This window comes from Micropterus salmoides, unplaced genomic scaffold (genome assembly GCF_014851395.1).
Source record: "Micropterus salmoides isolate LMB-PRFRI ecotype aquatic unplaced genomic scaffold, ASM1485139v1 Ms_hic_scaffold_13, whole genome shotgun sequence".
NCBI classification, from domain to species: Eukaryota; Metazoa; Chordata; class Actinopteri; order Centrarchiformes; family Centrarchidae; genus Micropterus; species Micropterus salmoides.
The window spans coordinates 20583878-20603770 of record NW_024040374.1 but is presented as its reverse complement, the minus strand read 5'-3'; the positions used below and the strand labels follow the sequence as shown (position 1 = coordinate 20603770).

General features: G+C 40.8%; 1 protein-coding gene across 1 annotated transcript; it reads left to right on the top strand.

The window, feature by feature from the left end:
* Positions 1–6792: 6792 nt before the first annotated feature.
* Positions 6793–18691, top strand: rorca (RAR-related orphan receptor C a). Its single transcript, XM_038716117.1, has 10 exons — positions 6793–7145; positions 13312–13397; positions 13555–13696; positions 13850–14290; positions 14433–14554; positions 15070–15202; positions 16284–16391; positions 16555–16665; positions 17620–17732; positions 17877–18691. Exons 1-10 carry the CDS (start codon positions 7139–7141, stop codon positions 18036–18038), a joined length of 1425 nt encoding a protein of 474 aa, XP_038572045.1. The 5' UTR covers positions 6793–7138; the 3' UTR covers positions 18039–18691.
* The last annotated feature ends 1202 nt before the right edge of the window (positions 18692–19893 follow it).

The window sequence follows — 19893 nt, the reverse complement described above, 5'->3', positions numbered from 1 at the left end:
GTATACAAATATTATCAGCACTTAAAGTAGCAAGGTGTGATTGTATGATTGTATTCATATTAAGCAGAAAGGAAGAAAAATGGGCAGGAATCTGCACAAAGGTAGATAGATAGAGGGTGTACGAGAGAAATGGAGAAAGATGGGGCCTCAGGTCGGCCCTTAACAGCACTTGAGTGATAGATGGTTTGTCAAACACTCTGATTGCCACGGGCTAAGCAGCCATGGGTATAATTTAAGATCTTTCAAGCATGTGTGAACTTTGAAACTTTCCTCCGTTTGATGGCTTGGACCACAACACATGTCAGCCATTATAAATTCAAAGGCCAACATGTAGGCACTTCTTCAGCTTCTTCTTGAAAGATGTGACTGACTGTCGTCATACCAGCTAAATCTCTTTCTCCAGACCAGCTGCCAGGAGCAAATGAATCACACATTTTTTGTGTTGTTGCAGGATTATAGCTTGACATACAGTATAGCACAAATGCAAACACAGACATACATATATGTGCACACAATCAGGTGTGGCTCAAAACTAGTAATCAGAGTTGGACATTTATCAGCGGTGGTGTGTTAACTGCTCTTATGGTTGAACATACAATCCACCTCTCTCTTTATTCAGCAGGCTGCGGTTGAAAAACAATCCTCTTGATGTAAACAAGTATGTGTGTTTTTTTCCTGACTTCTCTTGTGCCGGATGTAAACAGGCCTTCTATGAAAGCAATCTGCCATGAGAGAAGAACACGGCTGCGTGTGAGTCTTTGCATGCACATGTGTGTACATTTGTGGGTGTTACCTCACCTTCAGGGCAGATGATTCATTACAGACAAGGCATGGGGTCGGGGGCCTTGTCAACGGCTGTTGTCATGGAAGCGACTGTTGGAAACAGCAGATCTCCTTTCAGTATCATCTTCAGATTGTTGGGACATCGAGTTGGCTTTCTCTCTCTGTTTCACTCTGTGTCTCCTCTCTGTGTCTCTCTGTGTACTGCTGTCTCTCCATCTTGTCTCTCCTACTCACGCTTTTTTGTTTCACTGAGATGATTTCATCTTTTCATTACATATGAATAAACAATGGTTCATAAAAACAAATCATTTTGTGTCCTTAATCTATGTACAGACCACTATTTACAATGCTAAAATATGCTAAAATGCTACTTGCATCTGTAAAATGAGTAAAACTATTTTAAGACAGATTTAAAGCTCTGGTTCTTGGCAATCCAAACTCTACATTATTTAACAGTTTATTGACACTGTTTTTTCACTTTTCAGTGTCACTTTTCAGTGTCAATGGGACAACTTTAAATATTCAGATGTGAAATAATATCAACAAATACAAGCTATTTGTAACTCCAAATAGCCCACAACTATGGGCAGAGTATGAGACAATGGGCCCTTTGACACAGACATGTAAAGGGCCACCTACCACTCTTACAGAGGAGCAAGACACCCAGACTGAAAGAGACACAAAACGACTATATTGAAATACTTTGTACAGTCGTTGCATCACTTTATACTCATGTTTGTAGTCGTTTTGTGCTTCTTTGTGTCGTGTTGTAATCATTTTTGGTCTCTTTGAAGTAATTTTGCCTCAATTTTTTAACTTTGTGGCCATTTTGTGTCTCTTAGTAGTCATTTGTGGTCACTTTACAGTCGCTATGTGTCTTTTATTTGACTTTCAACAAAAAATGTTAATGATCAACTCATACAGAGGTTCTTCTGACACTTAAAAGCCAACTTCCAGTCAGCCACTGACTCTGGTAGGGGGGCACCAGGGGTGGCCAATCAAATTCCAGGATTAGCACTTAATCAGCAGTGAAGGGAAGGGTGGGGAAAATGACAGATGGGAGGAATGAGATATGAGGTAATATACTTTCAGGCTTTACAGACAGAAGCAAAACACAAATGCCTTTGGAGCTTTGCAGCTGACTGATTATTCAAAGACGACATGAAATGAAGGGACTTACTGATAATCGAGTTTAGAGTCACATTGTGGTTGGAGAACAATGATTGTGTTTAAAGGTGGAAAACACTAATTTAGCAGTGGTTTTGCCTGTGTAACACACTGAATATACAATCTCATCTGAGCCTGGATCACAATATCATCCTGAGAAGATAAATATCCGAGTCCCAGTAGGTTGCTATCCCTGGTTCAGATTCATTCTTATTTAATATTCTTCTAAGATTCAATTTATATCACACAGATATAATGTCTGCCGTAATCTCTTCTGGGTCCCAGTATTATCTATTAGGTGGTCTAAATGGATGTTTATTCCTCTATCCTTTTGTCAAACCTCTGTCACAACTCTGCAAATGCCTGTGGTCGCCTCTTCCTGTCATAACTGTCAGATACGATATTATCTGGATGGAGGCAGAGCAATATCGACAGACAACAGCACAAGCACTGTGCGGAAGCAGCGCGGACAGATACACCATGGTAAATGTCAGCTTTAATTGGATGCTTTAAAGCTTGAATCGTTTAAATATTGCCCATCAAGACCAAATAAACAGCATGACCCCTGATGACAGGATGTGAAGCTAATATGCACCTGAGGGTAATAAATTCAGCCATCTCTGGTATTAACAGCTGCTAAGGGAGGACAAATACCAAGTCCAAAGTGAACTGAAGGGCATTCCAGTTTGCTTCTTATTTGTTTGTTTAGCTCATTAGCTCACGTTACAGATGTCACATCTAGTTCACCTTGCCACAAGCATAACACTGCAGTTGATGAGGATTTGGGTAAGCAGTGGAATACTGAAGAAGCAGCATTAGTGCAGTTTCAGTTTAAAGGTTATTCTGAGTGAGAGAATTTGTCTACAAAACCACTTAAGGATTAGCAAAAAAAAAGCGCCTCTATCTCTGCAACTATTAGCAATGCTACGGCCACATGGCTTCATGTCTGTCCATCACTGTAGTCCAGACTGAAGTATTCCAACAAGTATGGTACGGATGACAATTAAATGTTAAACACACACTATCCCCAGAGGATGAATCCTGCTGATTTTTGTGATCCCCTGACTTTTCCTTGCGAAACGACAGGGTTGACATCTTTTTAATATATAATAATTATTTTTAATAAAACGTCTCCACAAACTATTGGATGAATTGAAATTAAATTTGGAACAGACATTCATGTTCACAGAAATGACAAGATGAATCCTCTGACTTTTCATCTTGCGCGAGCATCAGGAACATTTTTCTATTTGCCCAATGCTTTGGTTTCTGACCGAAAACCTGCAAAACTAATGTTCTCCTCTCTAACATCAGCATGTTAGTGTTGTCATTGTGAGCATGTTAGCATGCTCACATTAGCATCTCGACAGTCTATGAAACTCTTGTTGGTCCTTTGTTGTCATCAGCTTTCAGTGGATGAATAAGACAGACAGTAGCAGCAGCGGGATCCTCCACCGATACAAAAACAGTACCCTGGCAGTTCTTTCTTAACCTTTGCAATGGCGGCCAACAAAACAATCTCTGCTCAAAGTCCACTTTCTGACTTGTTCTGGAGCTTTCAGCTGTTTTACACAGTCCTCATCAGCAGATTGAGTTTGCTCAGTTTTCCATTCAGCTGTAGAAGTTTGCACTGTTTTTGTCGACCAAGCAAACTTAGTCTGCTGATGAGGACTGTGGTGTCCGAACAATAATGCTGCGATGATGTGTTGAGAAGAAATCCACTTGACACTGTTCTTGATCATAAAAGTTTATTAAATCAAGGAGTTCAGCATCAATTACAAGCTCTGCAGCAGCTTGGAGTGTGACCCAGCCCGATGGCCACTCTGTCTCTCTGTACATCAAACATAGCTTATATAGGATATGTGTAGGTATTTGTTAGGTACCATAGAGTGGTTTGAGTCTGCAAAATAAAAGGTCAAACCCATAGAAGGGTACAGTACTATTCTGAGGTAACAAAACAAGGTGTTGGGGTTCAAATTCTATAGAAGGGTTCAGTCCCTACATAACCACCAATCACTGCTCTCCCCGTAGAAGGTCACTGACCCTCTGTCCTGCTGCTACAGTGCTATTTTGAACTGTTATGAGTCAAATGCACAAATATTGGATACTACAGGACCATGTGATGACAAAGCTGAAAGCTTTGGAACAAGCATGTGAGTGCACCTTGAGTACGGTAACTGTTTTCACCATCACAACTTGGAGGAAAAGGAAGATGTGCCCTGTAGTTTGGCATACTGACCTACTGATGTGAACCTGGTGCAGGTGAAAGATATGTGCAAACCAGATTACAGCCACACAGCGAGCTGGAGTGAGAGAGATTAGTGGGCATTTTGAAAGGGGAGAAGGGAGAGGATTTAGAAGGATGAGGGAGAAGAGAGGACGGAGGATTATGGAAGACAGAGCCTGGATCCCAAAATAATCCTCTCAGTATACTGGGCTTTATGCGCTGTGGGGCAGAGGCCAGTTTGAGATATTAAATTATCTTTGCATGCTGTTGCATGCAGTTTGAATGTGCAGAAAACACTTGTGATCATCTCCATCACCACCTCTGTTTTAGAAGAGGTGTTTGATTTCTCCTTTAGTTTCTCTCTCTCTGGCCCAACACGCACACGCAGAGTGCACAAACACACACACAGTGACAGGCGCGTTCATTCCATCTGCCTTAATCTGGAAAGCTGGTTGGGAGCTACATGCCCGTATGTTAAGCTCTAAGCGCCTCCTTCTTTCCATGCTCCATGTTCTAATTTGGTTATTTCCATGGTTACATAAGATTCAGGGTCAGGAGGTCAGTGACGTTGCAGCCGAACACCGGATGGATGTGTGGCTGCTTCATGGCGACAGAGGGACACACTGAGGGACATAATATAACCAGAGAAAGGCGGCAGATGAGGTTCAGGAAGGAAACCACCAGAGTGACAAAACCATCTAAATGGGAGGAAGAGGAAGTTTACAGAGAATATAGTAAAGCAAAGCAGTCTTTATTTTCCCAGCATTGTATTTTTAAATTGTGCATTCAGGAAGAAGCAATACACAATTGCTTTGTATTCATGTTGCAATGCTTTTTTTGTTTCAATTTAAGCAATTGCAGGAGAGCAGAAGTGGGAGATGCAGGACCTATAGAAAAGTATAGATAAAGGGCATATGTACACAAGCATGAGAGCATAGAGGAACAAATAAGAGAGAGATAAGAACATAAAGCATGAACACTGCTGGTGGTGCTGGGAGACTGCAGGTAAATGTATGACCTTTGATTTAGACATGATTCAGGATAAAAGCATTCAGACTGAAAAAAGACGGATGGGAGACTCACCACGCATGCACGCCAGAAAGACGAGGGAGGGAGGGGTGTGAAAGCTCTGTGTTGTTCCACTAACCTACTTTCCATAATCTCCCTCTTCTCCTGATTTCATAACTGTGCCCAAGTTACATGATACGCTCGTCATCTTACCCACGCTTGCAAATCAATTGTTTTCATTGGCACTGTTATTAATGGTTTTGGTTTGTGTCATAGGCAGAGTCAGAGTGTGTGCCTGCTCTCTTTCTACTGCACACACCCACATTTCAAAGGAATGAAGATGTACCCGATGAACTGAAATATACTAAAGATAGATCAAACATAGTGGTTGATTAAGCTTTACCCTTGCTGCTATCTTAATGTAACCTGAATTTCAACATTTCATGAAATGGAAAACAAGAAAATGCAGCACATGTAATTCCTTTACCAAGATTAGTGTTAATCCAGTGATATAATGCAGAGTTGTTGCACCGTTGCATCTAGGAAAACTGAGGACACAATAGCTTCTCTTCTAGTATATATGGGTATTTAATTCAGCAAAAAATTAGTACCACAACCCATTTTGCCATTATTTCAAATGTTGAATCCCTATTTGTAATATATCAACTGGGCCATTGTTGTATGGATGTTTGTAGTCATTCTTATTCCATGTTTAATGTCTAATGCACTATAGCAGGTCTAACCTTTTTTTAGAGCAAGCTATGAAAACACTACAAGCACCATATGGAATAAATAAGAAAATAGCAAATTAATTATCTGTGCTCTTTAATGAAATATTAACAGTAGTGTATATCCATGAAACTAAAAGTGATGTTAAAGTACACATTTTACAGTGTTATGGTACCATAAAGGATCATTCTAGTGGAGGTCTTAGCCCATTATTATACTTTCCATTACACCTATAAATGTATAGGCTACTATATAGCTTTTGGTTCCTCTCTGTGGTTACATGTTGAAATTAATTTCAATGTGTAAGAAAAAATCTGTTTTCAAAAACTGCAGCAGTTTTTGCCACAATTAGGCTACTTTTGTACTTTCACTTATCACAATTTAGTGACATAACTAACAGAAAACACAAAAAAGCTTGATTTAAGCTGTGAGCTGGTCTCTGCTATTGATTTTTATGTGATTTATGGCATAGCCTATGAAAACGGGAAAACGTCACATAAAACGTGTTTATAAATCTCCAATCCAGTCATTTATAGTCTATAGGCCAATGTTTTCATGGGGACCTCGTCCTTGTAATATTAATGTATAACATGGAGGCCTACCATAGGCCTAGTTGCTTTTCATTGGGGAATAGCCGGAAAGTAAAATAAAACTTTGCTGCTTCTTATTAAAGGACGGGGATCTTCCAGGAAATAAAATGTTGTGCTTGTTATTAAATATTTCCCACGCTGGTTAACTGTCGGTCGGAGCTGACACACTGCCTCACTTTCCCACGCACGCGAGAGCCTGCTTAAAGCGCGCGCAGGGTGTCGCGCGCGCGTCAGCTCACGGGGCACGAGGCGGGCGGACAGCGGGGTGAGGAACATGTGTTGTAGTCCACGCGCCGAAACTAGGTAGGTTGCAGCGAGCCGCAGAGCGAGACACAGCTGAGAGACGAGGAGCCGCTGCTTTAATATTCTGTAGGCGTTTTATCCCATGAGCAATTCTGAGACTGTGCGGAGCGGACAGAAAGTAAATTACTGAAAAACGCCGTAGCTTGTATTTATTATTATAAGGCCCGCGCGTGAAGAATAGGTAGAAAATCCATATGAGGATTTGCTGTTGTGACAGTTTTCAGCTGCTCCGGTTTGGAGCTAATAAGTGCGCGTCGCTCTCAGTGTTTCTTGTCTTCATTTCCACCTGGAGTTGTATGACTTGAAGAGTTGGCTACACTTCACCGCCGACATGAGAGGTGAGTTTGTGGAAATTCGTTAGAACTTATTTTTTGACAGCCGGACATATCTGGTGTTTGCAAATAACTTAACTGAGTTGCATTTAGAGTGACGAAGGCACTGCTTTGAGTGAGAGTCCGAAGTGCGTAGGCTGCTGGCGCGCACTGGAATAAACTCTAGCCTGCACCGGGAAGGGAAATAAAAACCTATTTGTAGGTTGTTTGTAAAATGATCACCTTAAGGACACTGAAAATTGTTTAGACACTGTGTAAGCTTAATATGCGTATGTTAGGATTTTAAAAAGTGGATGATTTTAATTAATGCATATATACATTTCTGTGCGCAAAGGTTCGAACATGGGTGTGTTTTGTCTGTTTGGAGAAATTGTATGGGTTTTGTGCACTGATTTAGTTTTGCCTGTGTTGTAGCTGTGGTTACTTTATTTCACCGGTAAGCGACTCCGGTTATGTAAGAGGGGGCAGGGAGGGGGTGAGCGGAGTGATTCAGAGGCTGTCAACCCACACGACGATCTGTGGGCAGGGATTGTTTACAATGAATAAATAGTCCCTTTTGTAGTCCCTCCCTTTCTGTTTGCTGTATTTTATTACACTTTCGAATCACTTTTGTATGATCTAACCATTAGCATTACAATTTTAGTGCTGAGATCTTTGAGTTAGGCTATTCTTTTAATAAGCATTATGTCTTCATGCCTGCACAGATTCGTGTGTCTTACTGTGTTTTACGACAGTTTGTTCATCAGCCAGCGTGTTTTTGTTTTCAACGTTAGCAGTGTGGCGACCAGTGTCAGAGGGTGCGAGAGAGAGAGAGAGGAGGCGCTCCATTGACCTAGTTCTGTCATTGAGGATTACAGCAAGTGTGTGTGTGCTTGGAGGTGGGGAGGCATGGATTGTCCTCATAACTGATGAGACATTGTTGATCATAAACTGAAATCAGTTGTCAAGGCAAAATTCTCCTCTTTAAAATAGCTATATGAGCTGCACTGGAAGAGCCATATTTGAATGCACCATGCAAGATGCATGCTGCTTTTTATTACTTTTTCTTACAAAATAAAATCATTATTTTTATGTGAAATTCTGTGACGATTTCATTTCTGAAAGATAAAATGATGTTTATATCTAATTTTACTCATAGTATACGATTACTATAATGATTACGATTTAACAGTTAAAAAGTATGTGTTTGGTTATGATGTCATGCACACTGTGACAAGCAGGATGTGGGCACAGCAAGCTCAGTTTCCTCTGTCAGCTAATGTTACTTAACATCAATCAGAGTGTGTGTCAATCCAATCAAGTGAAGCTTGTCAACCTGGTTTTGTAAAAAAAACAACAAAAAACCCAACGCTATGACATTATTTACAGTCTTCCCCAGTCTTCTACTGAATTTACTATAGGAGATCAGAATCAAAGGTATGGTGGTAGCAGTAAAGAAGAAACGCTGCTCTCTGTTCTCAAGACCACTACTGTGCTGAGCCCAGGCTCAAAACCGCTATCTCTGTGTGTGCAGCCTTGGGAAGGTTCCCACCGAGCTACAGTATGTGTCAAGGTGCCCTTTCTCTCTGACAACTTCACGCTAAGATTCCCTTCCCCTTATCTGAAGCTTTAACTCTACACCCAGCCTGCATGGTAGTTTGCAAGCAAAATGTTAGCAGGGATCTGTGCCCTTTTGCCTACTTTGACTACAAGAAACACAACTCATTTTGCAGCACAACTGTAACAATGATTACATAAAAAAATAATATTTTTCTTTAGGCTTTGCAGTATCTTAAGGCAAAGTAATTTTGATAGCTGTATCTATTTTCCAAGTATGCATAAGGCTAAGTGACATCTGAACAGACGTAAAGAGATTTTAATTCAAGGCGACTGTGATTGCTGCAGTGTAGTCCTAAATTTGTTCCTGCGGTTTGGAGCAGCATGCTAAATTACATGCTGTGAACTGAATTCCTCAGTCTGGTTTTGCATGTGTTGCAGAGGCCTACTTGGGTTTGGGCATGGAGCTGCATAAACAGCACGATCAAGTGGGTGCACTTTATCTCCTCTGATCAATGGTGAGGGATTACAGAGGAACAGAGTGTAGAGCGTGGTTTCTCTCTGCAGGGCTAGCGTTGTTGAATGTTCATTATATGAAAAGTTGGAAGAGGTGTGTGTAGAATAGTAAAGCTTATTCATCAGATGAGAAATGTGTTTGCAAGGTATAGTTTTCTATCAGGTCATCCAATTTATACGTTACAAACTTCTATTATATTTTCTGTAGCGATGTGTGTCTCTTATTTGTCACTTTTTACATAATATATATATGACACTGCTGCCTGACAGTTATAGGCAGTGTAAATGTCCCAGTTCTTTACTGCTACCGTGTTTTATGGCTGAAACGTTTCTTAAAAAGCACAATTTTGTGCAATTCAGTGCCACTCTACTGCTCTAAAAACACTTACAGCAATGGCCACAATTAAAAGTGATGCATCATGCAGATTGACATGGTTTTCCTCATTCTACTAATATATATATATATATATATATTTTGCTATAATATTTTCAAGCTATATTTTACTATCTCCATTCTCTAGTTAGGTCGGTAGAAGCAGAGGAAGAGCAAACGCAGTCATTACGGCACATGCATAGTTCACATAGTAGCTTTATAGAAAACATGTGGTGGTTGAGGCCCCGAATTAGGAGATATGAAGAAAGAGAGGATGAAAGACAGTGGACATTACTGGATATTTAACTTTATAGTATGTTGCACAGTACACCATATATGCGATCCCTCCCAAAGGGGTGCCAGAAGCCCCTTAGAATAGGTTAAGTATACAGTATGGCAGGTAAATGTAAAGTGCAAAGTAAATAGGACCTTGGACTCTGTTTGATTAGCTGGGAGGAGAGGGCAAAGTCTCCCGAGCAGAAGGCTTACAGCAGTAATGAAGAAAAGTGCTGACCAATGGAGACTGACACATCAATGCACAGACTGACAAGCACAGAAATTACTTTTAAATCACCACATGTTTGAGTTAAAATGTTCTTAGTGTTACCTCCTATGTACGTTAGGTTAATTCATATTATCCACAGATGGCATAGGTACTGGAAATGAACTTTTTTTGTCCACCTGCCAGTGTGGCTAATCAGAATACTGACATTCTCTTACTTTCTCATACACACACATTGTAGTAACCCCAGCGATTAAACGCCACATTGTTTTCCTGTCTCTCCTTATTAAAATGTCCAAGTGAAACAAGCAGACTCGATTCAGTCTGTTGTGGAATGTCACAAATTGCTCTTTTACACTACTTTTTACACCATGGTGGTTGAGCAAATTCAATAAATTTCCAAAGCTGGTCCTGCACAAAACCCTGTACGCAGGATAAGCGGTTGACGATGGATGGATGGTCCTACACAACAAAGCTCCATGCACTGAATCACAGTTTTTTTTTCCATTAACATGTATACTGAATGTTGTTTAAGCTTCATGTAAGTTCAAAGCTAGTATTCACCTAGCCAAGTTAAGTTATAAAATTCAACATTTCTCACTGTTATTACATTCTATCTACAAAATAGAGATTGTATTTAAACAAGTCACAATTAACAAATGCTAGTAGCATTTAAACACACAGAATTGGTGTTTTTCATGTTTGCGAAAGTACATTTTGTCTTAGAACAAAGATTTCATGGAAATGCTCTAAATAAACTCATGCTGCAATGCAACGTACCAAAAAATGAAAGTTTGCAGAGTTGACTGTTTTAGCTAACAGAGACCAGAGTCATTTACCCCAAACACTGTACAATTGTGTGCTGTGTTGTGATTTGCGCAACATTTATTTGCCAGTAGACCAGAACGGCAGAGGGAATCTCTGGGCAGCCAACTGTACCACAGTAAAAATAGATTAATGGTCTAGCTCAAACACAGCTGAAATTTCACTCAATACTTGACATGCTGCAACAAGTTGAGAGCTACTATTAGCCACGTCTGTTCCCCCTGCTGCAGCTTACTGTACTAGATGTTTTTGGAAGCATTGCCAGATGTTCCCAAGGTTGTAAAACTTCCAGTGGGGCAATTTGGCCCCTATGTTTCAGTAATCAAACCTTACATTGTTTTCCTCCCAAACAGAAGGAGGGCTCCACCCTACCTTTACTGAAGTCAGATTTGGTCCCACCCATAGACTGTATATAAAAAGGCTCCACCTTAAAACATGCAACGAACCAGGTTGTGCTCCTTGTGAGGCTGCTGCCACAAGCGCCTCCCCCTTTTACTGAATGAGAAACTGTGTCAGTGGAGCAGCTCCTGCTCTCTCTGGCCTGAGGCTGCTGCTCAGCTGACTGGCAGGTGAGGCGGCGAGTCATAGACAAAGTCGCTCTCTCAGCAGCCAATAGGAGCGCGGGGAGGTGGGATGGATTGTCACACTGTTGCCAAGACAACCACCTTTGAATGAGTTTGTTCATGGAATGCAGCCAGACTGCAGTTATATAACAGGCTGAAGGGCGGGGTTGAGGCTCTGGAGGGGGAGCGATAAAGGGAGCAATGGAGAAAGGGATTTTTTTTTTCTCTCCCCCCATTGCCCTTTATTTATTTATATCCCTAAGTTGCGTTGGTCAGTAGGAATTCTACCCAACCAAAACACTCAAATATGTCACCTGGCCTGCTCAGAAAGTCTTTGTGGAAGGAAAACATTGAAGGAATATTCAGGGCAATGTCTGTAACTAACCTCTTTAGCTTTGCCCCAGTGTGTGACGCATGTCTGTCCCCACACAGAGTGACTCATGTGATTGGTTGGTTGTGAGTAGTTTATAAAAGACCCTTTAGAAAACAACAATTTTCTGAAGTGCTGTGATGGCCAATTAAAGCTGTCACTGCGATTTACAGGTTACCTAATACCCTCTGTGACCCAACAAAAGTGGTTTAGGGATTGTTTGGCACACACTGCAGCCCGAGCCAAATCAAATCTTGCACACAGTCTACACAGTAACAGTCAGTAGCAGTTGTTTTGTGGGTTACAATTGTAGGACTTGGAGGGTTCAGCACAGTAGTATGCCTTTGTTAACCTGCTAACATTTTGTTCATCCTAGAGAAGGAGCAACATAGATAGAGCGAGAGAGAGAGCCGTGAAACTTTATAACCCCGGGCCTCAGCTAATGCAATTGACCTGCTATTCTGGGCTTGAGGAGGCCCAGCTACTTGGATAAACAACATAATGAAAAGAACAGGCTGTTCCTGAGTTAGAAGCCTCCGGCTTCCAAAATGAACACAAGGTGTATGATGTATACGCTGTTTGCTTTGTCAATCATAGGATCCATTGTGTTCTTGACACTTCTCTTGTTTCTTCACAGTCCTGTATAATCAAAATATCATTAGCTACATTTCAAACCTTGTAATGCACGGGTAACATTTGACTGTCATGAAATAATCTGTATTTATTGAGAGAAAATTCTGTCTGCACCAGGAAATATCTCATGCAAGGTGGTGGTCGCCTTGTTTGAGTGAAAAATCAGGGTTGTCTAGAGCAAATATTGATTTATCATAGGCTGACCATTTCATTGATATGACTGAGGTGCTTTATTAAAATATATGCAGATCAAGATTGCAGGCATGATAGGCCTAAAAAGCAAATGTTGTTCCTATAACGGGCACTGGTTTTCTATATAGGTTTATGGAGATGGAAGTTGTGTAGCAACTGAAATGGATAATATCGCTTCCCATGCTGTGTATGATCATAGGGCTACTGTGTATTTACCTGCCATGGATTTTCTCAATTAATCGCTTTGTTGTCTTGTCTGTGAATGTCAGGAAATAAAGAAAAATGTCCATCACAGTTTCCCAGAGCCAAAGGTGATGTGATAAAAAAGAGAGAAAATCAGACAGTCGTTGCACAATAGAAACAAGATGGCTAGAAAAATGACTGAAATGATTAACTGATGTCTGTTGATTGACTTATTGATTAATTGGCTAATCCTTTCTGGCTAATCTTGATCATGATGCCAAGTGAAAGAAACACACAGTGTTATTATGTCATTATGCAATGATTTAATCATATTCTTTCTAAATTAATCCATGTATGTATTTGTTGCTAGGTGACTAACTACATAATAGAAATGTTCTATGTTTTGAGGTGCCTAATTAACATGTTACAATGTTTTTTACTGTTTCACTGACTTTTTCCTCATTCATCTCTCTCTCCAGCTCAAATAGAGGTGATTCCCTGTAAAATCTGTGGGGACAAATCCTCCGGGATTCACTATGGTGTCATCACATGTGAAGGCTGCAAGGTGAGCTATCATCTTCTCCTCCCTCATCACTTGTTAATTACAGGTAAAAGTAGGTAAAAACTGTAAGGTGGTGTTATCACATTAGCACCACCAGATGCTCACATGGTTTCCCACTGATTAACATTTTGTGTATGTGTGTGTGTCTTTTTGTCTGTAGGGTTTCTTTCGACGCAGCCAGCAGAACAATGCTATGTACTCCTGCTCACGACAGAGGAACTGTCTTATTGACCGGACCAACCGTAACCGCTGTCAGCACTGCAGACTGCAGAAATGTCTTGCTCTGGGCATGAGCCGTGATGGTGAGTTCCTCTACTCGATCTATATTTAATTAATTCAGAGTTTCCACCTCCCACTTTTTCCTTATCACACTGAATAAGTCATGTAATCCTTGTTTGACGTAGACCATACCGCCTTCAATGTTTAATTTTCGTCTCTACATCCTCCTGTTGCAGCGGTCAAGTTTGGTCGGATGTCCAAAAAGCAACGTGACAGCCTGTATGCAGAAGTCCAGAAACACCAGCGATCCCAGGAGTGTGCGGGCCTGGGTGTCCGCGAGGAGAATAGTGACGCGACTGACCACGGCCGCACCTACAGAAGAGGCTCCAGCGCCACGCTCAGCGATCTGGAGGACATTACCACGCTGCCCGAAGGCCTGCTTTTCGACCTGCCGCTGACCCCAGAGGATGCAGGGGGAGACTACTGTAACCTGGACATGCTGGGAGGCAGTGCAGGCAGCAGCTCATCCTCGCAGAGCTCACCAGAACAGACCAGCTTGGACTTTGTAGACGTCAGCCACAGCATCAAGCATGAGTACCAGCTGTTGCATGACTCTGGACTCTTCTCACATGCTATCTTCAACCCGCTGCCTGAGGGCTGCTCCCTGCATGAGATAGGTCAGTATAAACCCTGTAATGCATAGCTATCATATAATGACCACTGCTGTTTTGTGTTTTTAACCTTAAATCTATCCTAAAAATGCATCTCATTGCAAACTGTCAAGAAAAAGAAGTAAAACAAAGCTTTCCCTCTGTTCAGAGCGTTTAACTCAGAGCGTGGTGAAGTCCCATATTGAGACGAGCCAGTACGGTACTGAGGAGCTGAAGAGAATGGCGTGGACCTTGTATAGCCCAGAAGAGACACGCTCATACCAGACCAAGGTATATGTAACACAAGTATATGAAAGTACATTTATATGTAGATGATTGATATACTATGTACTGTCAAATCTATGAAAAAATACAGTAGAAGTCCCACATAAAACATTTTTTCATATCACCACTGTTTGGCTCATCATGCTATGTTGCTCTCTTGTACAAGGTCTCACAGAGGAATGTTTTAAGTTTGTAACCTTCAGCAACTGTAAAACTTGGGATGTTTTCTAAAACAAATAGAAGTGCCCCCTTCTTATCACCATAGTTCATTCTTTAATGTTCGTAAATCTGAACATTTTTATCACACTTTTCCTACTGGGCTTTTTGCCTCACTGGTCAAGGCTATGTAGGCCATAGCTTTAACAGAGATGCAGCAGATATAATCTAACTACAGGTCACGTCTTTAGTAGAAATCACACAACCAAACAATCCTTGAAACCTAAATAAGCACAGGCTTAATGATGCCTCCCAGGTATTGCATTTCTCATAAAAGCCTTTCTGTTTCTTGCTTTCTCTTCCAGTCAGCTGAGGTGATGTGGCAACAATGTGCCATTCACATCACCAATGCAATCCAGTATGTGGTAGAGTTTGCCAAGCGCATTTCTGGCTTCATGGACCTCTGTCAGAACGATCAGATTATCCTCCTCAAAGCAGGTCAGTGCATGACACCCGCCTCCACACACCCTGCAGTCTAAAATGAGTTCTACACATTGTGTTCAGCCACACAACAGCCAGCAGCTGTTTTTACAACAAATTTGCCTCCAGCAAGACATCTAGACTGCTGTGTGTATGTTGTAAACATTTAGCTGCGATACAGATTCTGTTGTCATATGAACAACTCTTAAGTGCTAGCTGAATTCACAATTCAATATCACATGCAAGCAGAGGGATATGAAAAGGTCTGTGGCATTAGAACAATAAAACCGTCAAAACAGAAGAGCCATGGCTTTGGGTGGCAGCCAAGGTTCTTTCTGTCCTCATGTGATGATAGAAACATGAGCATGCACAAAAAGGTCTTCTCAGAAGGAATGTAATTAGACTAAATGCATTCCTGTAAGTATCATCACTATTTGACGTGTGAAATCCACAACACGATATATAATCAACAGTGAACAGCCATTATTCATATAAACATTTTCAATGTCAGGTATGAGCCAGTGACTTAATGACAATGTGCATTGTCTACCTTGATAGATTTATCACATCCTTGGTTGTACAGGTAACAACTTCCCTATCATTCAAAGAATTTCCAGGAAATTATATAAAATGACCTTGTCACTGAGGAATGTTTTGCTTTATATATTTGAGACAGGGCAGATTTATCTAACATTTGTTTGGGATGTAGGAGACATTGTTATTACAACCTGCAGCAGTACAAATTGTTGTTGTTGTTCACTGATCATGTCAGTGAAAATGTGCTGAATATTGAAAGAAGTCAAAGGAATATGTTTCCTGTTAGTGAAAGGTGTTCTTCTTAATTTAGTTCAGCGGGTTTTTCTTTACATGCCTGCATCATTCAGGACAAAACAAAAACCTTAGTAGACTATGTAAAGGGAGAGGTTATATTTTACTGTTCTTCATTTTATCCAATTCTGAAATACACTAAACACGGCCTATTTAGATCATTTACAAAGATTTTAAAGCGTGCTCTTTTTCCTCTATTCTATCTTGTTCAGCACAGCAACTATTTGTATATTTTATTAAGCCTTTTTCTTTTTTGTGCGTGTGTCCACAGGCTGCATGGATGTTCTTCTGATCCGTATGTGTCGGGCCTACAACCCCATCAATAACACATTATTCTTTGACGGAAAGTTTGCCACTGCTCAGCTGTTCAAAGCTCTTGGTGAGTAAACACATTGTCTCTCTCTCTAATGGAAAACGCATACACTTAAAGAAGGGAAGAGAGGGAATTGTAGGTCAACTTTTTCTTATCTGTTTCATCTGTGTCAAAGTCATCAGTCAGTAGTTTGTTTTGATGTTAACTTTCTTTTTCTCCTTCCACCTAGGCTGTGACGACCTTGTGAATGCAGTGTTTGACTTAGCTAAAAGCCTGAGCCGTATCCAGATGTCTGAGGAAGAGATGGCTCTCTTCAGTGCTGCTGTGCTGCTCTCACCAGGTGAGATTATATTTCTTTAACCAAATTAATTTATCTTTAGCAGGGAGACATGTAGATTTCTGTATCAGATTTGCAAAGTGCTTCATACCTGCTCACCGTAGAATTGCCACTCATACTACATTGGTGAAATAAACCCATAGAGGCCACTGTACAGTATTTCATACGTTTCACACATCCTATTCAGAGATCAGATTCAGAGAAGTAAAGGAGAAGAAACGTGTTTGCTGATTCTTCTGTCACATATTAATATGTGACATATTAATGCACATATTGTCAGAAGACAATGTATAATACATCTATATGAGCATTGCTGCACCCATAACGACAGTACTGGCGCTGACAAGATAATGGTTTAGAGACTGTGTGAAACTCCCTAAAGGATTGTACCCATGCATTTGCATGTTATAAGGCAAACGTTAGTGTAATTTACTTTACTGATGGTCATTTTCCAAAGTATAACATACATTTTTACATTCCTCCTTTACAGTCACACATTGATTTTAGTTACTTACTGTCGTGGATAAAAATCCGCATACAAAGAGGTGAGTTTGTCACTGAAAAGGCAGTAGCAATTGGCAGGCTGTTCAATCTTGGATGTTGAAGAGTCATAAAAACTCCCAACAATAAGGGGTTTCAAAATGGTCCCTGCTGACAACTGCATTACCATGCAATGTTAATATAATTTGACACTTAAAAAAGGCCCTATGATGGATCACTTATCTCAGACAGGTTTCATGTAGGAACGGAAATCACCATAAAAAGTTACAATATGTTATACAAATGTTCAGCAGTTATATAAAGCAATCTGCCAAAGGTATACAACACAAAGCATGTAATGTTCTGTGCTTTTTGTATTCTTGTCCTACATGATTGCACATTGTACACCAGACATAGTTTCAAATTGGCAACCTGACAACACTAATGGCAACATCTTGTCACTATAATTTCCCTCAGACCGCCCCTGGCTGACAGATGTTCAGAAGATACAGAAGTTGCAGGAGAAAGTCTACGTGGCTCTGCAGCGCTGCCTACAAAGAGAGGGAGCATCAGAAGAGAAACTAGCTAAGGTATAAAGCCTGCTGCATCACTATGCCTGTTTGGTGAAAGGAAACTGACATGATGCTTTTTTCAACTGCTGTATTAATGTTGCTGTTTTAGTGGTGCTTATTTCTTCTTCTAACCTTTCCTGCTCTAATGTATTTCCCCTCTAGATGGTGTCTAAGCTTCCCATAATGAAGTCCATTTGCAACCTTCACATCGACAAACTGGAGTTTTTCCGCCTGGTTCACCCTGAGACAGCGTATACCTTTCCTCCTCTGTATAGGGAGGTTTTTGGCAGTGAAATCACCTTCCCAGACTCCACAGAGGGCTAGCAACGTTTAGCTAAAGAGCGTGATTCAAATAGAGACATTGAGGTGTAGGGAGGAGGAGATAAAAATGTGGCAACCAGCTGAGGAAAAACCAACCAGCAGCTCAATGACAATCCTGCACGCTACACTTTAGGACACACTTCTCTCACCTCCCGCCCTGCAAGCTAGTCCGTTCAGCTTCAACGTAACACTACAGGAACTGCTGCTGGGTACTCAATGCATGTTACCTCTTTTTTTACAGTTAAAGAAATTATTGAGGAGTAGCTCACATAATTTGTATTCTAAAAAATATTTTTCTATGAGAAGACCTTAAACCTCTCATCATGTTGAATTCCTTTCTAATATAAATTTGACTCTCACCATTCTCACAGTTCCTGTAAGCTATTGTTGAATGTACCCCTTTTTCCTTTTAACCGTTCAGCACAGCCCCTAGGCTTGATATAGAATGTACATATTTAAAATCTTCAGCCACTTTTTGGAGATTTGCAGTAATGATGCCTGTTTCAGTTGTCAGTCTAGTAAAAAAATTTTGTTTTATTCAATATTTTTGGTTGCGCCCACAGTTTGCAGTTTTGTAATGTATGAACAAACTGTTTAAAGGGACCATGATCAAACTCACAAACAGACAGGGGTTTTTTTTTTTACTGTGTGAATCATGGGCAAACTCTCAGAGTGTCTGCCACCATGCACTTACAAACTCTTGCACACAGAGCACAAAACATAGCACTTATTCTGATCTTTGTAGGTGTTTTTACTAGCACACCCTCAGACACTGATGTTAGTGAGCTCTTTGTTTTTTAATGCAATCAATGACCTCAGTCCTGATACCTTTTCCCCTTGCAAATGCCACTTAGAGAGTGTGATAATCACAGCAGTGTTGTGAAAGTATTTTCTGATGCTTCTTCTTTTTCATATATATACATGAAAAAAAAATATAATAATACCTATATAATCATGTAAGATAAGAGCAGTGAGTGAGGAGGAGGGGAACTAATGCGCATGTGCTCAGGTCTCTCGAACAGATACTGCCTACTGCCCAAACTTGGGGTTCTGGGATGGAAAGATTGCTGTTGCTGATAATTAGCACTTATGAGTCCTTGTTAGAATCCAAAATGAACTCTTGGCACAAGATTTTACGGGTTCGCACTCAGACTGCCATCTGTGAAAGTTATGTTAAAACAGTCGGAAATGCAAGATACACCCTCCCACTGTAGATAAGCTGTATGAACAAGGTGCTAGGCAGCCGACCACTGTGGGGTTATGTGCTCTCATGGAGGAGCATCTGGAACTAGTCGCACCTCAGCTCCCCTTTCCGCAGAAGAGTGCCATTGCACAAACCATCCAGCAGCGTCTCAGCCAGCAGGTTCAAAAGACTTTGGGCATAAAGAAGAAATGAACTGATAAGTCTGATGTTGACATGTGACAGTAATCACATTACCACCAACATGGTAGGATGGGGGGCAAAGAATAGAAAGTGGACAGTTGTGTGTAGACATCAGAGAGGATATACTGTCTGCGCCAACTCTGACTGCTTCGGGGCCAGGCAGACTGCGCTGTCACAGTCAGCGCTGTCACAGTCAGCCAAGGTGTTCTGATTGGACAATTAAATCATCTGTTCCTTTTTCCCCACTCCCTTACTACCTCACACTCTTCAAACACTACATGGCACAGCAAAGGGTTGACAGAGCCATCAGCTACCCCCCTGAGTTAGTATTTCTGCATTCATAGTAAAGAGCTTGAAAATATAACAATTAGACTAAACTATCCTAAAATATATTCTTATGGTCTTTCAACTGGACAGAAGACAAAAGCAAACTGAAATGCTGGATCTACTTATGCTACCTATCCTCAATGAGTG

Excerpts from the sequence above, each read along its gene's own strand:
- rorca (XM_038716117.1), top strand. Across the intron at positions 13,697-13,849 it reads TCTGGGCATGAGCCGTGATG|CGGTCAAGTTTGGTCGGATG; the intron begins GTGAGTTCCTCT and ends CTCCTGTTGCAG. Across the intron at positions 17,733-17,876 it reads CAGAAGAGAAACTAGCTAAG|ATGGTGTCTAAGCTTCCCAT; the intron begins GTATAAAGCCTG and ends TTTCCCCTCTAG.